Raw genomic sequence first — 25,356 nt, forward strand, 5'->3', positions numbered from 1 at the left:
TTGCGACGCGTCAGATCACATGCTCCTTGACCAGAACTTCCTGGAAATATACTCTGTTGCAGGAGGGTTCCCGATTGGTTTAGTGAATATGGGTTTAACAGTCTTACCTAACCTTATATTTCTTGTTATATCGTTAATAATACTTATACACGAGTCAACAGCTGGATGCAGTTTTCCACAGCACAATGCAGAAAATGAAAAACTCGAAGCGCAGATACAGCCATTGCTTGGGAAAAGGTTTGTGACTACACACATGATACAGTCGAGAAATCATAATATGTACGGTAATAAACAATTGCAGTTATAAGTCTTCATGATTATAGTTGATTTTATATATTGTCTTGCCTCAGAGTGTTCAATACTTAAACTAAGGCACTAATAAATAATTATGTAGGGTTGGGATTTACAAACTTGAAGCATAGGTAACTTTATTTAGCACGCTGATAAATCAAAGACCCACTATAGACTATATAGAGAATACATGCTTAGTATCTTACAACACAAGGTTTATTTTGGTGCGAGACTTAGGAAAGCCGAGATGACGAGCCTTTGCCGAGTCATCTCGGCTTTCCGTGTCGAGCACCAAAATAAACCTTGTATTGTAAGATACTAACCATGTATTCCGTTTATCCTGCAAATATCATGACATTCAAAACGCAGAAAATTGCCAGTTATTCATTTGGTTTCGCCCGAAGCAAGACACGTCTTTGATGTGGAGGAAAAGATTCATTCATGAAACCGAATGAGTGTGTACTCCTTTTTAGGTCATCTGACCCGAAGGGTCAGGATGACCTATAGTCATCATGTTTCGTCCGTCGTCGTCCGCCGTCCGCCGTCCGCCGTGCGCCGTGCGCCGTGCGCCGTGCGCCGTCCGCCGTCCGCCGTGCGTTAACTTTTCACATTTTGAACTTCTTCTCAAGTTCTACCAGTGGGATTTGGCTGAAACTTGCATGAAATGTTCCTGACACGGTCCCGACAAAGTGTTGTTATTTTTCGGGTCGATCCGAAATCCAAGATGGCCGCCACAGCCGCCATCTTGAAAACACATTTTGAACTTCTTCTCAAGTTCTACCAGTGGGATTTGGCTGAAACTTGCATGAAATGATCCTGACACGGTCCCGACAAAGTGTTGTTATTTTTCGGGTCGATCCGAAATCCAACATGGCCGCCACAGCCGCCATCTTGAAAACACATTTTGAACTTCTTCTCAAGTTCTACCAGTGCGATTTGGCTGAAACTTGCATGAAATGATCCTGACATGGTCCCGACAAAGTGTTGTTATTTTTCGGGTCGATCAGAAATCCAAGATGGCCGCCACAGCCGCCATCTTGAAAACACATTTTGAACTTCTTCTCAAGTTCTACCGGTGCGATTTGGCTGAAACTTGCATGAAATGATCCTGACATGGTCCCGACAAAGTGTTGTTATTTTTCGGGTCGATCCGAAATCCAAGATGGCCGCCACAGCCGCCATCTTGAAAACACATTTTGAACTTCTTCTCAAGTTCTACCAGTGGGATTTGGCTTAAACTTGCATGAAATGATCCTGACACGGTTCCGACAAAGTGTTGTTATTTTTTGGGTCGATCTGAAATCCAAGATGGCCGCCACAGCCGCTATCTTGAAAACACATTTTGAACTTCTTCTCAAGTTCTACCGGTGGGATTTGGCTGAAACTTGCATGAAATGATCCTGACACGGTCCCAACAAAGTGTTGTTATTTTTCGGGTCAATCCGAAATCCAAGATGGCCGCCAGAGCCGTCATCTTGAAAACACATTTTGAACTTCTTCTCAAGTTCTACCAGTGGGATTTGGCTGAAACTTGCATGAAATGATCCTGACACGGTCCCGACAAAGTGTTGTTATTTTTCGGGTCGATCTGAAATCCAACATGGCCGCCACAACCGCCATCTTGAAAACACATTTTGAACTTCTTCTCAAGTTCTACCAGTGGGATTTGGCTGAAACTTGCATGAAATGATCCTGACATGGTCCCGACAAAGTGTTGTTATTTTTCGGGTCGATCCGAAATCCAAGATGGCCGCCACAGCCGCCATCTTGAAAACACATTTTGAACTTCTTCTCAAGTTCTACCAGTGGGATTTGGCTTAAACTTGCATGAAATGATCCTGACACGGTTCCGACAAAGTGTTGTTATTTTTTGGGTCGATCTGAAATCCAAGATGGCCGCCACAGCCGCTATCTTGAAAACACATTTTGAACTTCTTCTCAAGTTCTACCGGTGGGATTTGGCTGAAACTTGCATGAAATGATCCTGACACGGTTCCGACAAAGTGTTGTTATTTTTCGGGTTGATCCAAAATCCAAGATGGCCGCCACAGCCGCCATCTTGAAAACACATTTTGAACTTCTTCTCAAGTTCTACCAGTGGGATTTGGCTGAAACTTGCATGAAATGATCCTGACATGGTCCTGACAAAGTGTTGTTATTTTTCGGGTCAATCCGAAATCCAAGATGGCCGCCATCTTGAAAACACATTTTGAACTTCTTCTCAAGTTCTACCAGTGGGATTTGGCTGAAACTTGCATGAAATGATCCTGACACGGTCCCGGCAAAGTGTTGTTATTTTCGGGTCGATCTGAAATCCAACATGGCCGCCACAACCGCCATCTTGAAAACACATTTTGAACTTCTTCTCAAGTTCTACCAGTGGGATTTGGTTGAAACTTGCATGAAATGATCCTTACATGGTCCCGACAAAGTGTTGTTATTTTCGGGTCGATCTGAAATCCAAGATGGCGGCCACAGCCACCATCTTGAAAACACATTTTGAACTTCTTCTCAAGTTCTACCGGTGCGATTTGACTGAAACTTGCATGAAATGATCCTGACATGGTCCCAACAAAGTGTTTTTTTTTTTTCGGGTCGATCCGAAATCCAAGATGGCCGCCACAGCCGCCATCTTGAAAACACATTTTGAACTTCTTCTCAAGTTCTACCTTTGGGATTTGGCTGAAACTTGCATGAAATGATCCTGACATGGTCCCGACAAAGTGTTGTTATTTTTCGGGTCAATCCGAAATCCAAGATGGCCGCCACAGCCGCCATCTTGAAAACACATTTTGAACTTCTTCTCAAGTTCTACCTTTGGGATTTGGCTGAAACTTGCATGAAATTATCCTGACACGGTCCCGAAAAAGTGTTGTTATTTTTCGGGTCGATCCTAAATCCAAGATGGCCGCCACAACCGCCATCTTGAAAACACATTTTGAACTTCTTCTCAAGTTCTACCGGTGGGATTTGGCTGAAACTTACATGAAATGATCCTGACATGGTCCCGACAAAGTATTGTTACATCTCTGGTTGATCCCAAATCGAAGATGACTACCATGACACTATAAGTAATTTCCTATATGTTAAGGCCCTTGGGCCTCTTGTTTGAAATAAAATTTGTTGTAAGAAATTGAAATTATCCATACATGATCCTGACAAAGTGACACTATATATATAATTAATTTTACTATTGTCAAGGTAGTCAGATGACCGTTAAGGCCCTTTGGGCCTCTTGTTACTGTTTTACTGTCGGGGAAAATATATAAGCGCGTTCACAAACAATACCAGTAATTCTATTCAGTGTGTAATATGACTGAAACAATATGAAAATACTCAAAAATCAATAATCACCCATCAAAGAATTACAATTATGTACTTAACAATACAAACCTTTGCCATGAGCGAAGAAAGAGACGACACTGCCATTCAAAATTTTCGATATCGTAAAAATGACGTCATCCCGGTGAATGTGACATCACGTTTTAGCAGGACTGACTGACGTTTCATTCACCGAAAGGTAAAAGTTCGGGGTCAAGTTAGAAACTGTTCCGTCAGATCTGGAACAAATTCACGTGATCATATTGACAGATAAAGCATTTCATATTGACGGATAAAGCACAAGTTTATCCAGCAGTAGTTATCTGTCAGTATGTGCGACAGTTGCAGGATAAATTTTAGTCTATAGTGGGTCTTTGACTTATCAGCATGCTAAATACCTATGCTTGAACAGGTCGGGCACATGTAAATATATATTGCTATTGTAGCACTATACAGCTATAATAGCTATTTATAGCTATGCAAAACTGACGATAACCAACATTTTTGAAGATAAAAATGTTTCCTCTCAAAAACGACTCCTGAAACTTGCAGTGGTTGTTTGTTTATAACGATCATTCGAACATATTGAAAGCAGTTTTGATAAGGTATAATTAAGCTAATGAAGTTAATAATTGCTCAATTGTTTCAAACGAAGAGTTGTTGCATAGTGTTCAAATTATCCTTATTCACATTCCCTGCAAGTTTCAGGAGTTGGTTTTGAGCGTAAGCATTTTTAGGTCATCTGACCCGAAGGGTCAGGATGACCTATAGTCGTCATGTTTCGTCCGTCGTCGTCCGCCGTCCGCCGTGCGTTAACTTTTCACATTTTGAACTTCTTCTCAAGTTCTACCAGTGCGTTTTGGCTGAAACTTGCATGAAATGATCCTGCCATGGTCCCGACAAAGTGTTGTTATTTTTCGGGTCGATCCGAAATTCAAAATGGCCGCCACAGCCGCCATCTTGAAAACACATTTTGAACTTCTGCTCAAGTTCTACCGGTGCAATTAGGCTGAAACTTGCATCAAATGATCCTGACATGGTCCCGACAAAGTGTTGTTATTTTTCGGGTCGATCCGAAATCCAAGATGGCCGCCAAAGCCGCCATCTTGAAAGCACATTTTGAACTTCTTCTCAAGTTCTACCGGTGCGATTTGGCTGAAACTGGCATGAAATGATCCTGATATGGTCCCGACTAAGTGTTGTTATTTTTCGGGTCGATCCGTAATTCAAGATGGCCGCCACAGCCGCCATCTTGAAAATACATTTTGAACTTCTTCTCAAGTTCTACCAGTGCGTTTTGGCTGAAACTTGCATGAAATGATCCTGACATGGTCCCGACTAAGTGTTGTTATTTTTCGGGTCGATCCGAAATTCAAAATGGCCGCCAAAGCCGCCATCTTTAAAACACATTTTGAACTTCTTCTCAAGTTCTACCGGTGCGATTTGGCTGAAACTTGCATGAAATGATCCTGACATGGTCCCGACAAAGTGTTGTTATTTTTCGGGTCGATCCGAAATTCAAGATGGCCGCCACAGCCGCCATCTTGAAAACACATTTTGAACTTCTTCTCAAGTTCTACCGGTGCGATTTGGCTGAAACTGGCATGAAATGATCCTGATATGGCCCGACAAAGTGTTCTTATTTTTCGGGTCGATCCGTAATCCAAGATAGCCGCCAAAGCCGTCATCTTGAAAATACATTTTGAACTTCTCAAGTTCGACCAGTGCGATTTGGCTGAAACTTGCATGAAATGATCCTGACATGGTCCTGACAAAGTGTTGTTATTTTTCGGGTCAATCGGAAAACCAAGATGGCCGCCACAGCCGCCATCTTTAAAACACATTTTGAACTTCTTCTCAAGTTGTGCGATTTGGCTGAAACTTGCATGAAATGATCCTGACATGGTCCCGACAAAGTGTTGTTACATCTCTGGTTGATCCCAAATCGAAGATGGCTACCATGACACTATATCTAATTAACTTCCTACATGTTAAGGCCCTTTGGCCTCTTGTTTGAAAGAAAATTTGTTGAAAGAAATTGAAAATGATCCTGACACGGTCCTGACAAAGTGACACCATATGAAATTAAATTTACTATTGCCAAGGTAGTCAGATGACCGTTAAGGCCCTTTGGGCCTCTTGTTTATCTCCAGAAATGTTGTTTTTCGCTAGTTTTGTATAGCTATTAGCTACATATCGCTATAAAAGCAATAAATTTACATGTGCCCAACCTGTTGAAGCTTACAAGACTGTGAAAATTTAATCGAGAATGCCAAGTTTTTAAATGATATTTTAAGATAAATACATACATGTATACATATATAGAGGATCGTACATGAGTGACTATGTGATTTGGAATTTTTCGAACGAGTTCAATAATTTGATGTTCCAAGATGCGAGCCATTACCATCATACAAAAAGCCTTGACAGGTCCCAGCTATACTACATGAGAGTACAATCTGGTACTCATACAAGAACAAACACATTGCTAGTAGACACATTTATAGAAGTAAAAGATATACTTGGCATAGAAAAAATTCACACAAACATGCCAGATTAGATTATATACTGATAGTCTTTTACAAATTCTCACTTCTTCAATAATTGAACCTGGTTACCGTTCAGATCATTTAATAACTTCAAATGTGGAAAAGGTTTAAGAAATTTAATAATTCTCTTTTATTCGATAATGAATTTTTAAACCTTATTAAATCTATAATAGAAGATATCAAATCTCAGTATGTAGTACCCGCATATATATATTAATAATATAAATTATTGTTTTTCTTGGTTTTTCAGCCAATTTCATTGGACGTCGGTACCCCACATGACCCCCTATAAAACAATGATTGACTGGTAAAAGTTGATTGAAAAAGTTGATTGACTGATATGTCTATAAATAGATCAGGAATTCCCAAACCAGTGCATCAAAGCGCTGAAGTCATTTAAACGTTTAAATGCGACACACATTATAACATTGATAATAAAGCGTTTCTAAGATGCCAATTTTGTTGGAAACACATTTTCGTCAAACACTGAGAATGATAGGCAGACACAGCTGCAGATTTAAAAAATCACATTAAATTTGAACTAAAAAGCTCACAAGATTATAATATCCAATAGTAATCTATAGCCTAAACAACAAACACTTGCAGAATTACAAAATTGGTTACATATATAAAAAGTAACATTTTAAAAATTCTTGAAAGATCTCTGACCTTGGTTTACCCCCCTTCCCCTTTTTTATCTCTCATGTCTTTGGTGTATTTTTTTTATCAAGTGTTGTCTCCCCTAGATCACTTTGTCACTACATTTGTAGGAAGGGAAAAAACCTCTTGATAGATCTTTTATGTGAGTGGTAATATATATGTGTATTTTGTTAGGTCATCTGATCTGAAGGGTTAGGATGACCTATAGCCATCATGCTTTGTCCGTCGTCGTCCGCCGTCCGTAAACTTTTCACATTTCAATTTTCTTCTCAAGTTTGACCAGTGGGATTGAACTGAAACTTACCTGAAATGATCCTGAGATGGTCCTGACCAAGTGTTGTCATTTTTCAGGTCAGACCGAAATCCAAGATGGCCGCCTTAGCCACCATCTTGAAAACACATTTTGAACTTCTTCTCAAGTTTTACTTGTGGGATTTGGCTGAAACTTGCATGAAATGATCCTGACATGGTCCCGACAAAGTGTTGTTATTTTTCGGGTCGATCCGAAATCCAAGATGGCAGCCACAGCCGCCATCTTGAAAACACATTTTGAACTTCTTCTCAAGTTCTACCAGTGCGATTTGGCTGAAACTTGCATGAAATGATCCTGACATGGTCCCGACAAAGTGTTGTTATTTTTCGAGTCGATCCGAAATCCAAGATAGCCGCCACAGCCCCCATCTTGAAAACACATTTTGAACTTCTTCTCAAGTTCTACCTATGCAATTTGGCTGAAACTTGCATGAAATGATCCTGACATGGTCACCACAGCTGCCATCTTGAAAATACATTTTGAACTTCTTCTCAAGTTCTACCAGTGCGATTTGGCTGAAACTTGCATGAAATGATCCTGACATGGTCCTGACAAAGTGTTGTTACATCTCTGGTTGATCCCAAATCGAAGATGGCTACCATGACACTATATCTAATTAATTTCCTATATGTTAAGGCCCTTGGGCCTCTTGTTTGAAATCAAATTTGTTGAAAGAAATTGAAAAATGATCCTGACATGGTCCTGACAAAGTGACACCATAACCATATATATGATTAATTTTACTATAGCCAAGGTAGTCAGATGACTGTTAAGGCCCTTTGGGCCTCTTTTTAGGTTAATAAGATACTTCATCATACTTGTAAATATGTACGTTGAAATATCCAATTTGAATTAATTCTCCAAATGTGACTTCTATTGTATTTGCATTTTTTGTCTTTCATGTATCTTCTGTACATGTTTTGTATACTTTTTGGGGAAAAAAAAATGAATGAAAAAAAAGAACAAACACATTTACTTGATAGAAAACATTCAATGTCGTGCCACTTGATACCTGTCCAGACTACAGATATTGTTCTATGAAGAAAAGCTAAACAAATTGAAATTACCTAGTTTTTTGTGCTGGCATGTTTGCGGGACCATGATATTTAATATTCAAAATGATCTCTGAAATCTATGACAAAAATGTTGTGCCTGTATCAGACTTAACGAAATGTGCCGGTCCGATGGACATGTCTGGAAAAAATTGAAGCGTATCCTATTTTAAATCCAGTCCAGACACACCGTCTGGCAATTATTGAGTACTGGACATCGGTAGAAATGGCATCTCTAAATATTGAAGTATTACGCAGGTGCCAAACCTAGCAAAAGGAATGTAAAATTTAAACTGCACAAGATAATCATGAAAGCAGCTGCCTAGACACTAATAGCAGGAAGTTATGTTTACTTCAAAAATTCACATTAATGTTCGGTCCAGCAAAATCTGGTTTTGTCCGGCTTACTCACAGTCCTTGCCAGTCCGAATGTCTGGCCCTTTTTTTTTTTTTTAACTTTCGCGATGTCTGCTGTATAAACTTATATTTTGTCAGATGTAGCTACAAAACTCGGTGCAAGAGCAAAACCATATATACATAATGATTAGCAACACTGCAATGTTCATGATTGGCAGATGTACCTCTGTATGTGTATAGGGGTTTTTAGATAAACTCTTAAATAGTTAAATACAGCAGAATAACTTTGATATTCAATAAAAGTTCAGTAATATTTAGATGGTTTGAGTAAGATTTTTGGATAGAAACAATACTATTTTAACTTATATATAAATTAACAAAATGCACTTCGGTTTTGAATGTCAGATTTTCAAAAAAAAACAGCAAAATTTTTTGATTTTCATGCTTTCAAAAATCATATTAAATGACATCAATCGGGAAAACAGGTCACGTCAAATTATGATATAATGCATATGTTTGAACTTTGTGTTGATGAAAAAAGATCATGTTTAAAAAAAAAATACACTTAAAGATGCTCCACCGCTGACAAATGGTATTTTTTCACTATCAAAAACAGCAGCAGACGATTTAGTATTTTTCTTCATTTACAAAAATTACTTACTTTACACCATAACCGCCGTTGAAAAGTTTGAGCTTCTAATTTTATTTCAAGTTAAAAATATAAAAAAATAATTAATTGCATCCCGAAAAAATTCCGTGGCACTATATCCTATATCGAATGAAGTACTGATTACGCATGACCCAAAATCAAAATAAATTATTTTATATTATTTTTTGTGTTAATTAGACTTATGTATACACTATTAAACACTAATTATTGTTCAAATGATGAATGTCATTTATGCTCTGTCGGCGGTGGAGCATCTTTAAAAGTAGTGAGCCAAGGGAAAATGCCTATAAAATGGAGTTCCCGCTGCATACCGACAAAGACAAAGGAGTATCCAATCTCTATGTATATATGTTTCTGGCAAGAGGAAACATGAAAAAGCTCTTCCCACAACAATCAATCTAAACACTAAAAAGAAACTATTTCACTGTGTAAGAATCCGGTGAAGAGGATTGGTCTGCTACTGAAAAATAAACTGAACTTTAATGTTCATGCATACGAATTAATTAATTAAAGCTTTTTATTGGGGCCAACAAAAGACTTCAAATGTGTCTAACCATGACAGACTTTCAACTGTTCAGGGTTATTCTAAAAAGGTTACACGTGTCATAAAGTGTCTGCAGACTTTCCTTGATTATTCTATCTGAGTTACAAAAATAATTAAGTGTCAAAAAGAAAATGAAAACTGTGGTTTTATATTAGAAAAACTAACATTTAAGCAACATATTTCTGTTGAATGCTGCCTTTCTTATGCCTGCAAACATCTATGACAATCAGTTTATGGGCTATTCAAATCATCTTTTGTCAATGGTCAACTGTCTCTCCATTCTCTTTTCATTCTTGTATCTCTCATTCTAAGAAAGTACTAAAGTGATCAAATTCCATATGCAGGTTCTGCAGAGATCTTATTTTATAATGCTTGTTGTATATTGCAACAGGTGGAAAAACTATTATGAAAACTTGAATTTTGGCACTTCAAGTCATTGATTTCAGCATTTGAAGTTTGTTATTGCTATATATTTAATGTTATTTTCGTGAAATTCTGAAAGTAGATTTCCGACAACCTTGCATTGAGGTAGATATTACAAATGATTTTTGTTATCACTAGTTCTAAGAATGTGTGGAAGGGGTCTTTCTCATTTATATCTAGGTTCTCCTCTATCCCATTTTAACATACAGTATAGTAATACCATACAATATATTTAAATACAGTTTGTACCTTGTACCAGGTATATAAAACTACATTGGATGATATGACAGATTAATGTAGAAATAAACATTTTAATTCAATTTCTTTACAGATATACAGCAACAGATGAGAATTATCGGTATGAAATTGGAATATGTAGGGATGCAGTAGATGTATCCGAGATTTCGGATACAAACAACAAACACATTGGAGTGTTACAAATAAAGATTGTTGATGGTAAACCAGTTTTTAAACAAAGTATTTCAGTCGGGAAGTACAGCAATGCAGCATTAACTAAAGGGAGTAAGTACAATTCATCGATTCACAACCATTAACACCGCTGTTTATTTTACCTATCACCCCCACACATCTTCATTTGGGTTGGGTACCATTACTTGATACTGATACAGTATCCAGTATCATTACTCTTTTTGAAAAAAATATGTATACCGGTACATACCCTGTTTCAAAAGTATAAATACTCTTATTGGTATTTTCTAAAAAAGTGAACATATGATCTTCTAAGGAAATTTGACACATAAAAGTGATTAAATGATGGAGACAGGCACTGTCAATAATATGTAGTATTTTTAGCTCACCTGGTCCGAAGGACCAAGGTGAGCTTATGCCATACCGTGGCGTCCGGCGTCCGGCGTCCGTCGTCCGTCGTCCGTCCGTCCATCCGTCAACAATCGACTTCTTCTCCATAACCGCTGGTCGGATTTCAACAAAATTTGACTGGTAGCATCCTTATGGGCTACTAACTGAAAATTGTACAAATGATGGGGCTGACCCCCCAGGGGCCTGAGGGGCGGGGCCAAAAGGGGTCAATTTGGCTATTTCCATATAAACGACTTCTTCTCTGAAACCAAGCATGGGATAGCACCCATAATGCAATGGTAGCATTCTTATAGGGTGGGGATTCAAAATTGTACAAATGATGGGGCTGACCCCCCAGGGGCCTGAGGGGCGGGGCCAAAAGGGGTCAATTTGGCTATTTCCATATAAACGACTTCTTCTCTGAAACCAAGCATGGGATAGCATCCATAATGCAATGGTAGCATCCTTATAGGGTGGGGATTCAAAATTGTACAAATGATGGGGCTGACCCCCCGGGGGCCTGAGGGGCGGGGTCAAATGTGGTCAATTTGGCTATTTCCATATAAACGACTTCTTCTCTGAAACTAAGCATGAGATAGCACTCATAATGCAATGGTAGTATCGTTATAGGGTGGGGATTAAAAATTGTACAAATGATGTGGCTGACCCCCCGGGGGCCTGAGGGGCGGGGTCAAAAGGGGTCAATTTGGCTATTTCCATATAAACGTCTTCTTCTCTGAAACCAAGCATGGGATAGCACCCATAATGCAATGGTAGCATCCTTATAGGGTGGGGATTCAAAATTGTACAAATGATGGGGCTGACCCCCCGGGGGCCTGAGGGGCGGGGTCAAATGGGGTCAATTTGGCTATTTCCATATAAACGACTTCTTCTCTGAAACTAAGCATGAGATAGCACTCATAATGCAATGGTAGTATCGTTATAGGGTGGGGATTCAAAATTGTACAAATGATGGGGCTGACCCCCCGGGGGCCTGAGGGGCGGGGTCAAAAGGGGTCAATTTGGCTATTTCCATATAAACGTCTTCTTCTCTGAAACCAAGCATGGGATAGCACCCATAATGCAATGGTAGCATCCTTATAGGGTGGGGATTCAAAATTGTACAAATGATGGGGCTGACCCCCCGGGGGCCTGAGGGGCGGGGTCAAATGGGGTCAATTTGGCTATTTCCATATAAACGACTTCTTCTCTGAAACTAAGCACGGTATAGCACCCATAATACAATGGTAGTATCCTTATAGTGTGGGGATTCAAAATTGTGCAAATGATAGGGCTGACCCCCCGGGGGCCTGAGGGGCGGGGTCAAAAGTGGTCAATTTCCATATATATATGACTTTTTCTCTGCAACTTAACATGGGATTACGCTCATAATGCAATGCTTACATCCTTATAGGGTTTGGATTCAAAATTTTGTAAATGATGGGGCTGACCCCCCGGGGGCCTGAAGGGTGGGGTCAAAAGGGGTCAATTTAGCTATTTCCATATAAACGACTTCTTCTCTGCAACTAAGAATGGAAGAGCACTTATAGTGCAATGGTAGCATCCTTATAGGGTTGGGATTTGAAATTGTACAAATGATAGGGCTGACCCCCGGGGCCTTAGACGGCAATAGATGCGAGGTCAAAAGGTCAATTAGGCTACTATTTTCATATAAATTACTTTGTCTCTGAACCTATGTATTGGATAGCATATTTGTATGGTATCAATAGCATCATTGTATGGTTGTGATTCAAAATTAAACTTTGGGAGTCAATTTTGCTTATTTTTCTAATTGTCAGAGTCTTGTGATAATTACTAACAAAAAACCAGGTGAGCGATACAGGCCCTCTGGGCCTCTTGTTTTATATATGTATACTATATATTATTGACAGAACGTCAAACTCCTGTGGTTAAATCAAATGAAATATATTATGTAGTATGTTAGACAACCAGTATATTTCTTCAAAAGTATCAATATTATTAAAATACTGTTATCAATTCATTAATACCAGTATGGTATCATACCGTTCATTCTTAACAGTATCCAACCCTAATCGTCATCATCATCATCATTGCCAGTATTGATGTTACTTTCTCTAAATTTATACCATCACTATTTCTTTCGTTTTATAAAAGATATGTTATTCAACTTTTGAGGATCTTTGTTTCATTATTCATTGTTGTCTTGATAGTTCACTGTTTGGTGTATTTCATGATTAAGGTGAAGCAACATTCGAATCTGTTTTGGGTTTGTATTTCATTTAATTCTCCTCAAATTATCTTTTATTGCTATCAATTGGTCAGTTATTTAATGTCATTTAATTCTCCTTAAATTATCTTTTATTGCTATTAATAGGTCAGCTATTCAATGTGTTATTATTTTTGTTAAGGGGAAACAACTCTTATAAAGTGGTTATTACTATGGTCACCTGAAATTCAATTTTCTGTATTTTCAAAATAATAATTAATGATTAGCACATTTTTTGCAGTCATGTTTACAGACCAGATTAAAATAATGAAACAAAGATATTGCTCTTTCAACCTATTGTTTACTGAATTGCCATGACATGTTTCAAAGGCATCAATCTATTTTTTTGACATTGTCTGATTTTTATTTGATTATTTTCCCATTTGTTAAATATTCTGTCACCTATTTCAGCTGGCTGGATTCTTCTTCAATACTTTGATGGGGATCCGTATGGTTCACATTGTAACCGGGAAAATCGACAAGCTAGAATCATGATCATTTGTGATGAAGAAGTTAGCATAGGGGTAAGTACACCTGATCTGGATTTGAAACACTTCTTATCATCTACACATAAAATAATTCGGTCAAAGTTTACACATTTACTCTTTGTACATATCAGGGATCATTACAACTCTTCTGAAACCTGCTGTGTTAATTCCTCAAGTCATAAAACCACTGCAGACAATAGGTCAAAGTTCATCAGATAACACCATTAAGACTAGGTCAAAGTTCATAACACCACTAAGACTAGGTCAAAATTCTTAACACCACTAAGACTGGTTAAAGTTTGTAACACCACTGAGACTAGGTCAAAGTTAAATACACTGCTGAGACTTTAGATTAAAATTTTTACGGTGCAGTATTTCTTACACAAGGTCAAAGTTCACAACACTGCTGATACAATTTCAAAATTTATAAAACTACTGAGATAAGGTAAAAGTTAATATTATTGCTTATGCTGTGTTAAAGTTCATAAATCTACTGAGACTAGGTCAAAGTTCTTACATCCACTGAGACTAGGTCAAAGTTCATTACACCTAGGGGACTAGGTCAAAGTTCATAACATTCTTGAGACTACCTTGATTAACGGAATAATGACATTATAGATCAATGCTTCTTAGTTTGTAGCATTAGTAAACAATCAAAGTAGTACAACGTTGTGTTAAATCATCACAAATCAGGACATCAGATTATGCACTCTTTTGACTTTCGCTTTACGTCAGTGATTTTGTTCTTTTCTCTATTTCAGTCTGAAACAGTGAATATTTTTGAAGAAAATAATAACAAGACAGAAGACTGTTATTATTTGTTTGAGATGGCCTCTAGTGTAGTGTGCCCTGTCAAGCCAGTGGTCACATTTGGACTAAGTTTAGGATCAATTTTAGTGATTGTGTAAGTATGGCCTGTAGATAATGGCACTGATGGTCCCACACACAGGACAACTATCATAAACACACACTTCTTAAGGTATCTCATTACAATTCACCTTTCTTCTTCATGACAAGTGATTCATAAGGCAATATTTCTCTCTCTTTCTCTCTCTCTCTCTATATATATACATATGTACATATTTCGGCCTGCTGTCCTTGCCTAACTCCATCTAAACTTGGATATTTCCTTCTCAATATTCCTGCATTATGTTGTTTTTGGTAAACCTATACATTTGTATTATAGCTATCTGATATACTATATGTGTAGGACTTGCCCTACAATGACATCTACTGGTGACCTTTTGAACTATTTCATTCATAAACATCCATTCATAAATTCCCTGTATTCATTGAATAAATATTCCTTTGGACCAATCAGAAAGTTGCCTTTCATTTACTGCATTATCTGTAAAGCAGTCATGGGAGGACTGCCTTCTGATTGATTGAATACACATACAGCTCCATCTAGGTCTACCTCATACCAGTACTCCCTGACGACTGTCTGTGTATATACAGAATCTATGCACACTGGTGACTACTCAGTCTAACTTGCATAATCTTTGTTAATGATAATTCAAATGGGACTTACAATCTAAGGCATATAGACCTGAGAGTTAAAAAGTAAACTGATCAGAGGTACTTTCTATTTACATAAAAATAATCTTTTCAAATGATTGTTGAAAACAGATCCGAGGTAAAGGCAATTTAACTTATGGCCGCCCTCATGTTAGGGTGGTTTTACCTAAATAAGTGTATGTGCAACACAAGAGTCAAGAGTATAGGACAAAAACTGATTTTTAATGAATGTAAGACTTTTGTTTTCTTTATTTTCAAATCTTTTATTTTATGTAGGAATTTTGATAAGGAAGGATGTCAAACAAAACATAAATGTATTTTCTGTGATCAGTTGAATATTCATTTGATTTCATTCTATTTTTCTGTTTCTGCTGCGTTGTATTTGCAGTACTTCGAGTACTTTGATTTATTTCTTTGTGAAAACTTGTGATGGTACCTTTGGTGTTGTTAAAAGTTTACCTTTTCCTACACTTCTCAAATAAAGTATAGAAGCCTTCTATTGCCATAGAAACAAGGGACACATGATGCTAACAACTTATATTTGGGAGGCCTTTCACATATGCATTCACATAAAGCCCTATGTATCAATCAACAATCAATTAATCATATGCATTCATATTCTTGAATATCAAAGAAATCTTCTTTTTTCATTTTCCATGCTTTCTAAAAACAAAGCTAATTGTTACTGACACAGGTTCATAAGAGTTGAAATATGAAGATAAAATTATGCCAAAATGATATAGTTTTATTTTGGCAGGTTAATGCCCTCTGTGAATGTTTCTGTAGACTTATGAAATACATTCTTTGTCACAGGTTTGTATGTGTGGTATTCCTCTACCTAGCGCTGGGAATTGCCTACCAAAGATTCATGCTGGGAGCCAAGGGAATGGAACAGATTCCAAACTACTCTTTTTGGCAGGATTTTGGCAACCTTCAATCTGTAAGTAAAACCCTTTTGTATTTAGACACAAATATGTTAACTATATTATTTTTGCTTAAACTTGATTCCATGTTTTCATGGCCAAATATCTTTTTTGTGGTGATTTAAATTGATGATTTGTAGTCATGTATTGTGCTTGTTGCAGAAGTTATTTCTTGAAAATGAGTCCTACATGCTTGCAAATTAGTGTTTAAATTAGATTTTAATCACACTATTATTTTGATTAGTATTTTTAACTGAGTCACATGATATTCAATAAATTAACTAATATCAACAATTTGCATGATTTACCACTCAGAATGTGCCATAACCTATTAGGACATCATCTCCTTTAGCTCCTGTTATTAAAAAAAACCAAATTATTCTCATTTTAGAAACTACTTTTAGGGTAATATCTCTGGTTTAAAATTCCAATATTTAAACTTAGCATTATTAAATTAAGGATAAACTTGAATACATAGTTTTATAAGAGATATATAACATATAAACAGTATAACACAACAAGAGGCCCATGGGCCTAAATGGTCATCCGACTATTTGCACAATACAACACCTCAAAGATTATATTAGTGGCAAACAATGAAGGATATACAAAGAACTCATTGAATAGAAGAAGTTCTGATATTTTGATGAATTAGACTATGAATGAAGGTACCTTGGTACCCAACAATGCTACAAGTCTAATATTCAGTCTCTAGGACTCTTAACTTATTTACAAGAAGTTGTTTAAAGATTTTAGCCTATTTGATCCATGTGACCTTGAATGAAAATCAAGGTCATTCACTTGAACAAACTTAGTGGCCCTTTGTCCCAGCATGCCAAAGGCTCAATATCATGTCACTTAGTTATTCCCAAGAAGTCGTGTTAAACTTTAGCCTATTTGACCCCTGTGACCTTGAATGACCGTCAAGGTCATTCATTTGAACAAACTTGGCAACCAATCATCCCAGCATGTCACATGCCCAATATCAGATCTCTAGGCCTCTCGGTTATTCACAAGAAATTGTTTAAATAGTTTAGCCTGTTTGACCCCTGTAACCTTGAATGATGGTCAAGGTCATTCATTTGAACAAATTTGGCAGCCATTCATCCAAGCATGTCACATGCCAAATATTAGGTCTCTAGGCCTCTCAGTTATTCATAAGAAGTTGTTTTAGATTTTAGCCTATTTGACACCTGTGACCTTGAATGAAGTTAATTCATTTGAACAAACTTGGTAGCCCTTTATCCCAGCATGCTACATGCCAAATAACAGTACCCTGGGCCTTTTGGTTCTTGAGAAGAAGTCATTTAAAGATTTTAGCCTTTTTGACTCTGAACAAACTTAGTAGCCCTTCATCCCAGCATGCTACAGACCAAATATCAGTACCCTAGGCCTTTCAGTCATTGAGATAGATGACCTAAAAATATGAGTAGATATAACACAAAAATCTAAGTGTACTCTAAATAAACCGTGAAGCTGTTTATGATGAGTGTACACTCAGATTTTTGTGTTAAATCTCCATAACACAAAAATCTATTCAAAATAATCCTTATAATTCAATTTACTGGAGATATGCTATTTAAAATTCCACATCAATTTTGGATCTCTTTTTTTTTCTATAATATCATTATGCCCTTATCTCAGCCAATCAGAAGTGACATTACAAATGGTGACATCATTTTTTCCTTTATAAGGTGAAAAAGTAAACTTTTAAGCCAATGAAAATACTTTCAAGCAAAATTGAATTATGTAACTATATGCATTGGATGGTAGGGTGTAACAGATATAATTCTTCATCAAAACAGACATGGTTCAACTGAATAGGTATTGGTATCGGTGATTATGATGTCATCATTTGACACGAGTTTCACGACGTCATAATCAGCCAAAGGTTGGACTAATCTACCGTAAATTGTACTTTAGGCACGTCGTTTTGGGATTTTGAAACCTCCGTATTAGCCTGCCAGCCCAACTTGGGTGATTTTCTTCTAGGTTTCTCTCACATCATTTAGATTAAGTTGTTATAGTTCCACCGCTGACAGAGCATAAATGACTTTTATTATTTGAACAATAATTGGTGTTTAATCGTGTATATCTATGTCTAATTAACACAAAAAATAATATAAAATGATTTATTTTGCCTTTGGTGCATGCGTAATCAGTACTTCATTCCATATAGGATATAGTGCCACAAAATTTTTTGGGGATGCATTTAATAATTAATTAATTATTATCTATTATTTCATCTAATATAGAAGCAAAATTTTCAAAACACATCAAAAACAAATGTCAGATGAATGAAGCTTGTTTGATGAACACTGCAGTGCTGACATAGTTTGGTTGATTGCCTTCCAGGATGGTTGTAATCTGGTGTGTCGGTCCGGAGGCTCACCAGCCAAACCCACATATAAAGGCCTGGGAGATGACCAGTTACAGGAGGAAGATGACCGTGATGACCACTTACTTCCAATGTAAATCCACCCATCAGGCTTGAACTCATTCATCAATAAGCAATCATGACCTATATCCATACAGATGCTATAAAAATTAAAGTGGATAGATTTCCACTTAAGTTGAAGTTACTCTAATCACTTAGTTGAAGTTACCCAAATCCAGTTTTCTTTTGTATTTACAGAATTTTGTGATATTCCTTTCAAAACAAATTCAAAAAGATTAACTTCCGCAGAAATTAAAATTGAATTGATATATATCTTACAATTCAAAAGAGATATTTTATTGATTTGATTTATATATAAAACGATTGCAAAAATAAATTCCAAATGAAAGAGAGTTGTTACAGTAGCTTAAGAGCAGGTAGAATCAACCTTAAGCACCTTTTCCATTTAAAACAAAGTTTTACTAAGTTGACTTCCACTCCAGTTATACTTCATGCTTTTCCTTTCAAATTTACTTGACCCCAGATCTCCAAAACAGGTAAATCAAATAAATTGTTGAGTTAATGCTTCTGTGTATTGCCATTATTGGCCACCAATTAGCCCTCATACAGCAATAAGGGCGCTCCTTTTTATATTGAATACAGAACAAGAGGGCTATTACTGAATAAAAGTTTAAAGTTATACCCCTAAAACAAAACTTGAGTCCTAGGGTAGGGTAGCTGGAAAAGTCCTCATCATTAAATTGTGATTATTTAATGACAAGAGAAACAAATTAAGTTCAACACAACAAACTACCACAATGGTAAGATGAATATCCAGATATTACTGAATGGTGAGAGACAACATTTTTTCAAATTTTCATTTCAGTTTATTTCACTTTTTAGGTCACCTGAGACGACCTTTTCTAATCACCTTTTGTCCGTCGTTGTGCATCTTCTGTCGTGCGTCATGTGTCCATAAACAATTTACATTTTTCGACTTCTTCTCGAAAACCGCTGAAGCAATGTTAATGAAATTTTGCAAAAACCTTCTAAGGCATAAGGCCAATCAAAATTATGAATTAAATGACCGCCATCCCCCAGGGGGCTGTGGGTGGGGTCAAAGGGGGTAAAATTGGCTAAAATTTCAAAAATCTTCTCCACTCACAGATGTGGTAGAATCAAATACTCTTCATAGATAGAAAGGTCCAAGGCCCTCTACAAAATTTGTGAATTATATGACCCTGGGGTCTCAGGTTTCCCCCTGGGAAGTTTACTATAGTTTATATAGGGAAAACACATTTGTGAACATTCTTTGGTCGTTTGTAATAGGAAATTAGTCAAATGTTGTCAGAAATATCCCTATGAAATGGCCATTGAATCCTATTAACAAATTTGCCATGACTGACCCCCAGGGGCCTTAGGGGCGAGGCCTTAGGGGTCAAATAGGCCAAAACTTCAAAAATCTTCTTCTGAAACTCTGGAACTGGTAGAATACTCTTCATAGATGGAAAAGTCTTAAGGTCCTGTACAAAATTGTGAATTATATGACCCTGGGTCTGGTGTTTCCCCCTAGGGAGGGGGGGGGGGGCAAGTTTACTATAGTTTATATAGGAAAAACACATTTATAAATATTATTTGCTTAGTTTTCATAGGAAATTAGCTAATCTGGGTTAGAATTATTAGCCTAAAAAAGCATTTAAACACCATATCCATATTGGTCCTGGCCGACCCCCAGGTGCCAGAGGGGCGGGGCCAAAATGGGTCAAATGATTAAAATTTCATAAATCTTATTCTGAATTCACAGATTTGATGGAACCATATACTCTTAATAGATTGGAAGATCTTAAGGGCCGCTACAAAAATTGTGAATTATATGACCCTGGGGTCTCAGGTTTCCCCTGGGGAGAGGGTGAAGTTTACTATATTTTATATAGGAAAAACACATTTTGGAGCATTATTTGGTCATTTATAATAGGAAATTAGTCAAATGTTGTCAGCATTATCCCTATGAGATGGCCATTGAATCCTATTAACAAATCTCAGATTTTCCGCTCGAGAGGGGGGTCAAATTTACTGTAGTTTAGTTAGGAAAACACATTTTTGAACAATAATTAATTAGTTTTCATAGGAAATTAGCTAATCTGGGTTAGAATTATTAGCCTGATACAGCATTTTAATGTCATATCCATATTGGTCCTGGTCGACCCCCCAAGGGGCCAGAGGGCCGGGGCTGAAAGAGGTCAAATTGGCTAGATTTGCAAAAATCTTCCTTTTGAATTCACAGATGCGATGGAACCAAATACTCTTCATAGAGCGAAAGGTCTTAAAGCCCTTCACAAAATGTGTGAATTTCATGACCCTTGGATCTCAGATTTTCCCCTGGGGAGGGAGTCAAATTTACTATATTTCATATAAGAAAAACACATTCCCCCCCTGGGGAATGTGTTTTTCTTATAAGAAATATAGTAAATTTGGGGGCAGGGCCAAAATTGGTAAAAATGTCTAAAATTTCAAAAATCTTCTGAATTCATAGGTTTGATGGAACCAAATAATCTTCATAGATTAAAAAGTGAGATCTATAAAATCACTGACACTCACTGACCTCTAGTTTGGTTTTGTTGTTTAACATTGGCAAAGCAAATTGGAATTTTAAGCATAAGGTTTGGTTACGTAATACTCTAACTATCAAAATGAAAAATAAAAAATAAAAATTCTGATACGAAGGTTCAACTTTAATGTTTATTCTTATTTGTAAATACTTTATACAGATTTGAACCAACTTTGCAATGCTCTTTCTGTATCAGCATTCAGGTGACCATCAAGGCCCCTTTGGCCTCTTGTTTGTTTTCTGTCGGAGTTAGTGTTTTCTCTAAAGGATGAAGAAGTGCTAATAATGAACTGTTACAAAACATCAATAATAGTTTATATAAATATTAACACCATTGAAATAATTCATTAGCTCTCCCAACGTGTCTTGGAGGAGGGTTCTGTAGAGAATTTATATTAAAACAACACAGGAGAGAGTCAATTTAGAAGGATGAAAGTACAATATGTAAACATAGCTCAAAAATAGATGTACCTAAGTATATTGTTTTGGATCCTTTTGTTACAGTGGAGAATGTTTCATGTTTGTTGCCATGTTTACATTGACCTTTCATTGACATCTTAAAGTTAATTCCATTAAAATATGTAGATAGGTAATCCAGAATTTCTTTCTCGATCGACGCTTGGTTTGTGTCCAGTAGGAATAGTGCTCAATTGCAATCACCTGCATGTGTTTCCAACTTCTTTCCTGCATGTCTTTCCATTAAAATAGATATATATTAAGGGCTCAGTATGACATCCCCTCCTACATCTGTTAAACCTTTCTGTTGTTTACTGAAAGAAATTCCATTAGTGGTATCTATATAAAGTTTGGAGTCCTGGGGTTGAGGTAGGTGTTTAAGTGTTAAACCTGTGATCATTAAGTTTACATCCTATAGACCTTACAGAAAACATGCTGTTTATAAAAGCTAAAGAAAACATCTCTTTCACATGAGCTAAAATCACACGTCTTGCTGTTGGATGATTTTTTTTTATAAAACAAGTTTGCTTTAAATATATCAATTTTTTGTTTGTTTTAAATTCATCCATAATATTTATTCTAAAGTACAACAACATTTCCTCAAGGATGTAAAACACATTAACGCTTTAGTTCACCCTATAATCTATCCTGGCCTTATAATTAGAGGAGTTACTTACGGAACAACTATTTATGTCTGATTTTTTGAGGCGAGTCCAGAACCCTAATTTTTTTAGGCGAGTCCAGAACATTCATTTGTCCCAGTACAAAGAATTATAGAGGGTTCTCAAAATTTTGGCAAGTCCAACATGAAAAATGCAGGACTTATCTAGATCGTTGTGGAATATCAATAGATGTAAATGTTTGTGGAAGATCAGCATTCGCTTGTTTCAGATATGTTAGTAAGGTATTATCATACATTTCTTTGTGGAAATACAATTGTTTTTGACATTTTAGACTACTTGAATCATTCGTCATTTTACTAGCTTTAATATGACATCATTTGTTTCAGAATGTTCATTTTATATGTGTTTAAGATGCATTTGTGAATTCAAATCTTTGATAACTGGGGTAGTTTATCAGATTGAAATATTTCATCATGAAATAATTTTTTTTATTTATTTCAATAAATATAAGTATTATGTTTGTTTGATATTTAAGAATTCAAACTCACATTACTCTTTACCTATTTTATCCCTAAACACATATTGTTAAAAACTTCTTATTCTTAGACTAAAACTGGTCGTTCCTATTGTTAAAAACTTCTTATTCTTAGACTAAAACTGGTCGTTCAGAATTTTCAGGATGAAATGCAAAGTTATTTAATAAAAATTCAATTATTACCGCATTGATCATCTGTTTGGGAATGGGGATATGTTTCATTGTCTTTTTTGTGTGTGTGTGAACAGAAAGGCATTTTGATACTCCCCTGAAAGTTTACATTTTAATGAAAGGACAATGAGAATTTCATGATGCATTTATAGTCATAGTAACTGTATATAAAATATACATTATATAAAAATTAATTTATTATAGCATATGACGTACAGTGCATATGATATTGCTAGAATACAACCTGTTTTTGTCAATAAAACAGTCATAAACGTTTCCACTGCACTTTACACAATATAGTTTTAGAAAACTTCAAAATTGAAGTTGAAATAGAAATGATTATATTTTATGTATATGTAATTACTGAATCAACACCAATATCTGACCAAACTTTAGCAGTTGTGTTGTAACGACTTATTTCTGATCATGCTTAAATTTGAGCATATTTTTGATATTTTGTTTTAAAGGTATACAGGTAAAGCAATGAAAAGCTAGTTAGGTCAGTTTTAGCTCGCTTAACTTAAGCTTAGAAACATTGCAGCGTAATTAGTACATTGGAATTACCATTGTTTAAATCTTACATACTTTTATTTATATCAAGTCTGGTGAATATAGAAAAGTTTTTTCTTTAAGGTGTTCAAACTTGTTAAGAGAATTGGTTTATGAAAAACACGTGGGTACAGTTATGAAACTAAACCAAATGGTAACAGATATTTATATATATGTATATATGTACACCTGTAAATAAACATATTCTTGTATGGGTGGTAACTATTATATACATTGTTATTTAAACTGTGATTAAATACTCTCCTTATAGTTTACTTATTTTGTCTATATTTATCATACAGTGCTTGCTTTCTAATGTCTTAAAGGTATTCATCAATTTATTTGTCAATGTTTCTTTTCATATCGTAGATGGGTGTCTGTGTGTATGAGCTAGGACGACTTCACGTGAACAAGTTCGATAGAGATAGGAATTTTTTGTTAGTTTGCCGTATATAAGTAAATGTCCTTATCAGGTATGAAAAAGCAAAGTGGTTGAAAATTTTCACAATTTCACTATTTCCAAGTATCGGTATGTCTGTGATGCGAAAATCGTTAGAGAAAATATGAATGTTGGAAACTTTGATTATTATTTGGTTAGATATATTTTGTAATAATGGTTGTTCTCTTTTTAGTTATTTTGGTAATGAAGAATTATCATATCTTGTGCCTGACCAGGTTACTAATTGCAATATCATTTGTTTTCAAAAGTAACAAAATCATTTTGTGAGAAAACGATGCGATGTCCTCATGCCATTGTGTGACATGCATAACAATCAATATTAGGTGCGACACCGCAGCATTACCGAGGATGTACATACATTAAAAGTAATACAAATGTGCTGTAGAGATTATGACTTGTTTTATACGGAAAGATATATGATTCACATAGAATTGAAATCCAAAAATTCTTTAAACTAAACATGGTCCAATTATTTGCGAAAATGCATGATTCCAGTTGAACAATTTTAATAATGGAAATAACTTTTAAATATCTTGTTAATCAGAAGATGATTTGTGATATGTTGCTGAAATAGTATATTGCGTGATGTGATGGATGAGCGAACAATTGAGGTTTATTTGTTTTGTTTGATTATCTTTACCTAATTTTCATCTTTGATTAAATAAAGGATGTATTTTAAAGAAGTGACGTGTTCAGTTGTGCTTTATAGCCCTCCTATATTCCAATTGAGAGTAGTCTTCACTTTTTCTATAATACTCAATAATATTCCGCAATGTTTCACATTTAGAATACCTCAAAGTTAAAGAAATAATTTCGAGCTGTGTGCCATGTCAATGGAATATGTATGAATTGACCACGAACAGCTCTACCCTCAAAACCATTTTTACAAGCGGACGCACCATTTGGGTGGAAGTTCCATTGTCATTCGGACCTGATGTACATCAGATTTGTTGTGTACCAGGCAAAGCCCGCCTTTTGATCAAATGGATAACAACTTGGCAACATGGCCAGGGAAACATCAGGACATCATTTGACGTCAAAATAAAAATCTCATCACACATATGATATAGAAATGATATGTTATTGCAGTGAAATTCAGTAATTAAAAAAACCCAAACATATAACGACGTTTGTGTTTGTGGATCAAAGGTCTTTTGAAAGCCAACTTGTTCTTGTGCTACATGCTATCGTACTCCTGTGTTTACAAAATATCTTGTCATAGGATACTTTCTATCACATTCATTATTTTGTTTGATTCCAGGAGCACTGTAGAAGCCAATCTTACACAAGGTCGCCCAGAAACAAGAGAAATAATTAAAACGTTGATGAATGTTTTGGCAAATGCTTTGAAGAACAATTCTACAAACTATTAAATGAATGAGGACAGACACTCGAATCGAG

The 25,356-nt window shown here is 36.2% G+C and overlaps 1 protein-coding gene across 1 annotated transcript; it reads left to right on the forward strand.

The window, feature by feature from the left end:
• Positions 1-24,638, forward strand: LOC138320019 (cation-dependent mannose-6-phosphate receptor-like). Its single transcript, XM_069263116.1, has 6 exons — positions 1-237; positions 10,512-10,702; positions 13,659-13,771; positions 14,497-14,639; positions 16,067-16,193; positions 18,532-24,638. The coding sequence occupies exons 1-6, from the start codon at positions 20-22 to the stop codon at positions 18,649-18,651; spliced, it is 912 nt and encodes a 303-aa protein (XP_069119217.1). The 5' UTR covers positions 1-19; the 3' UTR covers positions 18,652-24,638.
• The last annotated feature ends 718 nt before the right edge of the window (positions 24,639-25,356 follow it).

The sequence above is a fragment of the Argopecten irradians genome, chromosome 1 (genome assembly GCF_041381155.1).
Source record: "Argopecten irradians isolate NY chromosome 1, Ai_NY, whole genome shotgun sequence".
NCBI classification, from domain to species: domain Eukaryota; kingdom Metazoa; phylum Mollusca; class Bivalvia; order Pectinida; family Pectinidae; genus Argopecten; species Argopecten irradians.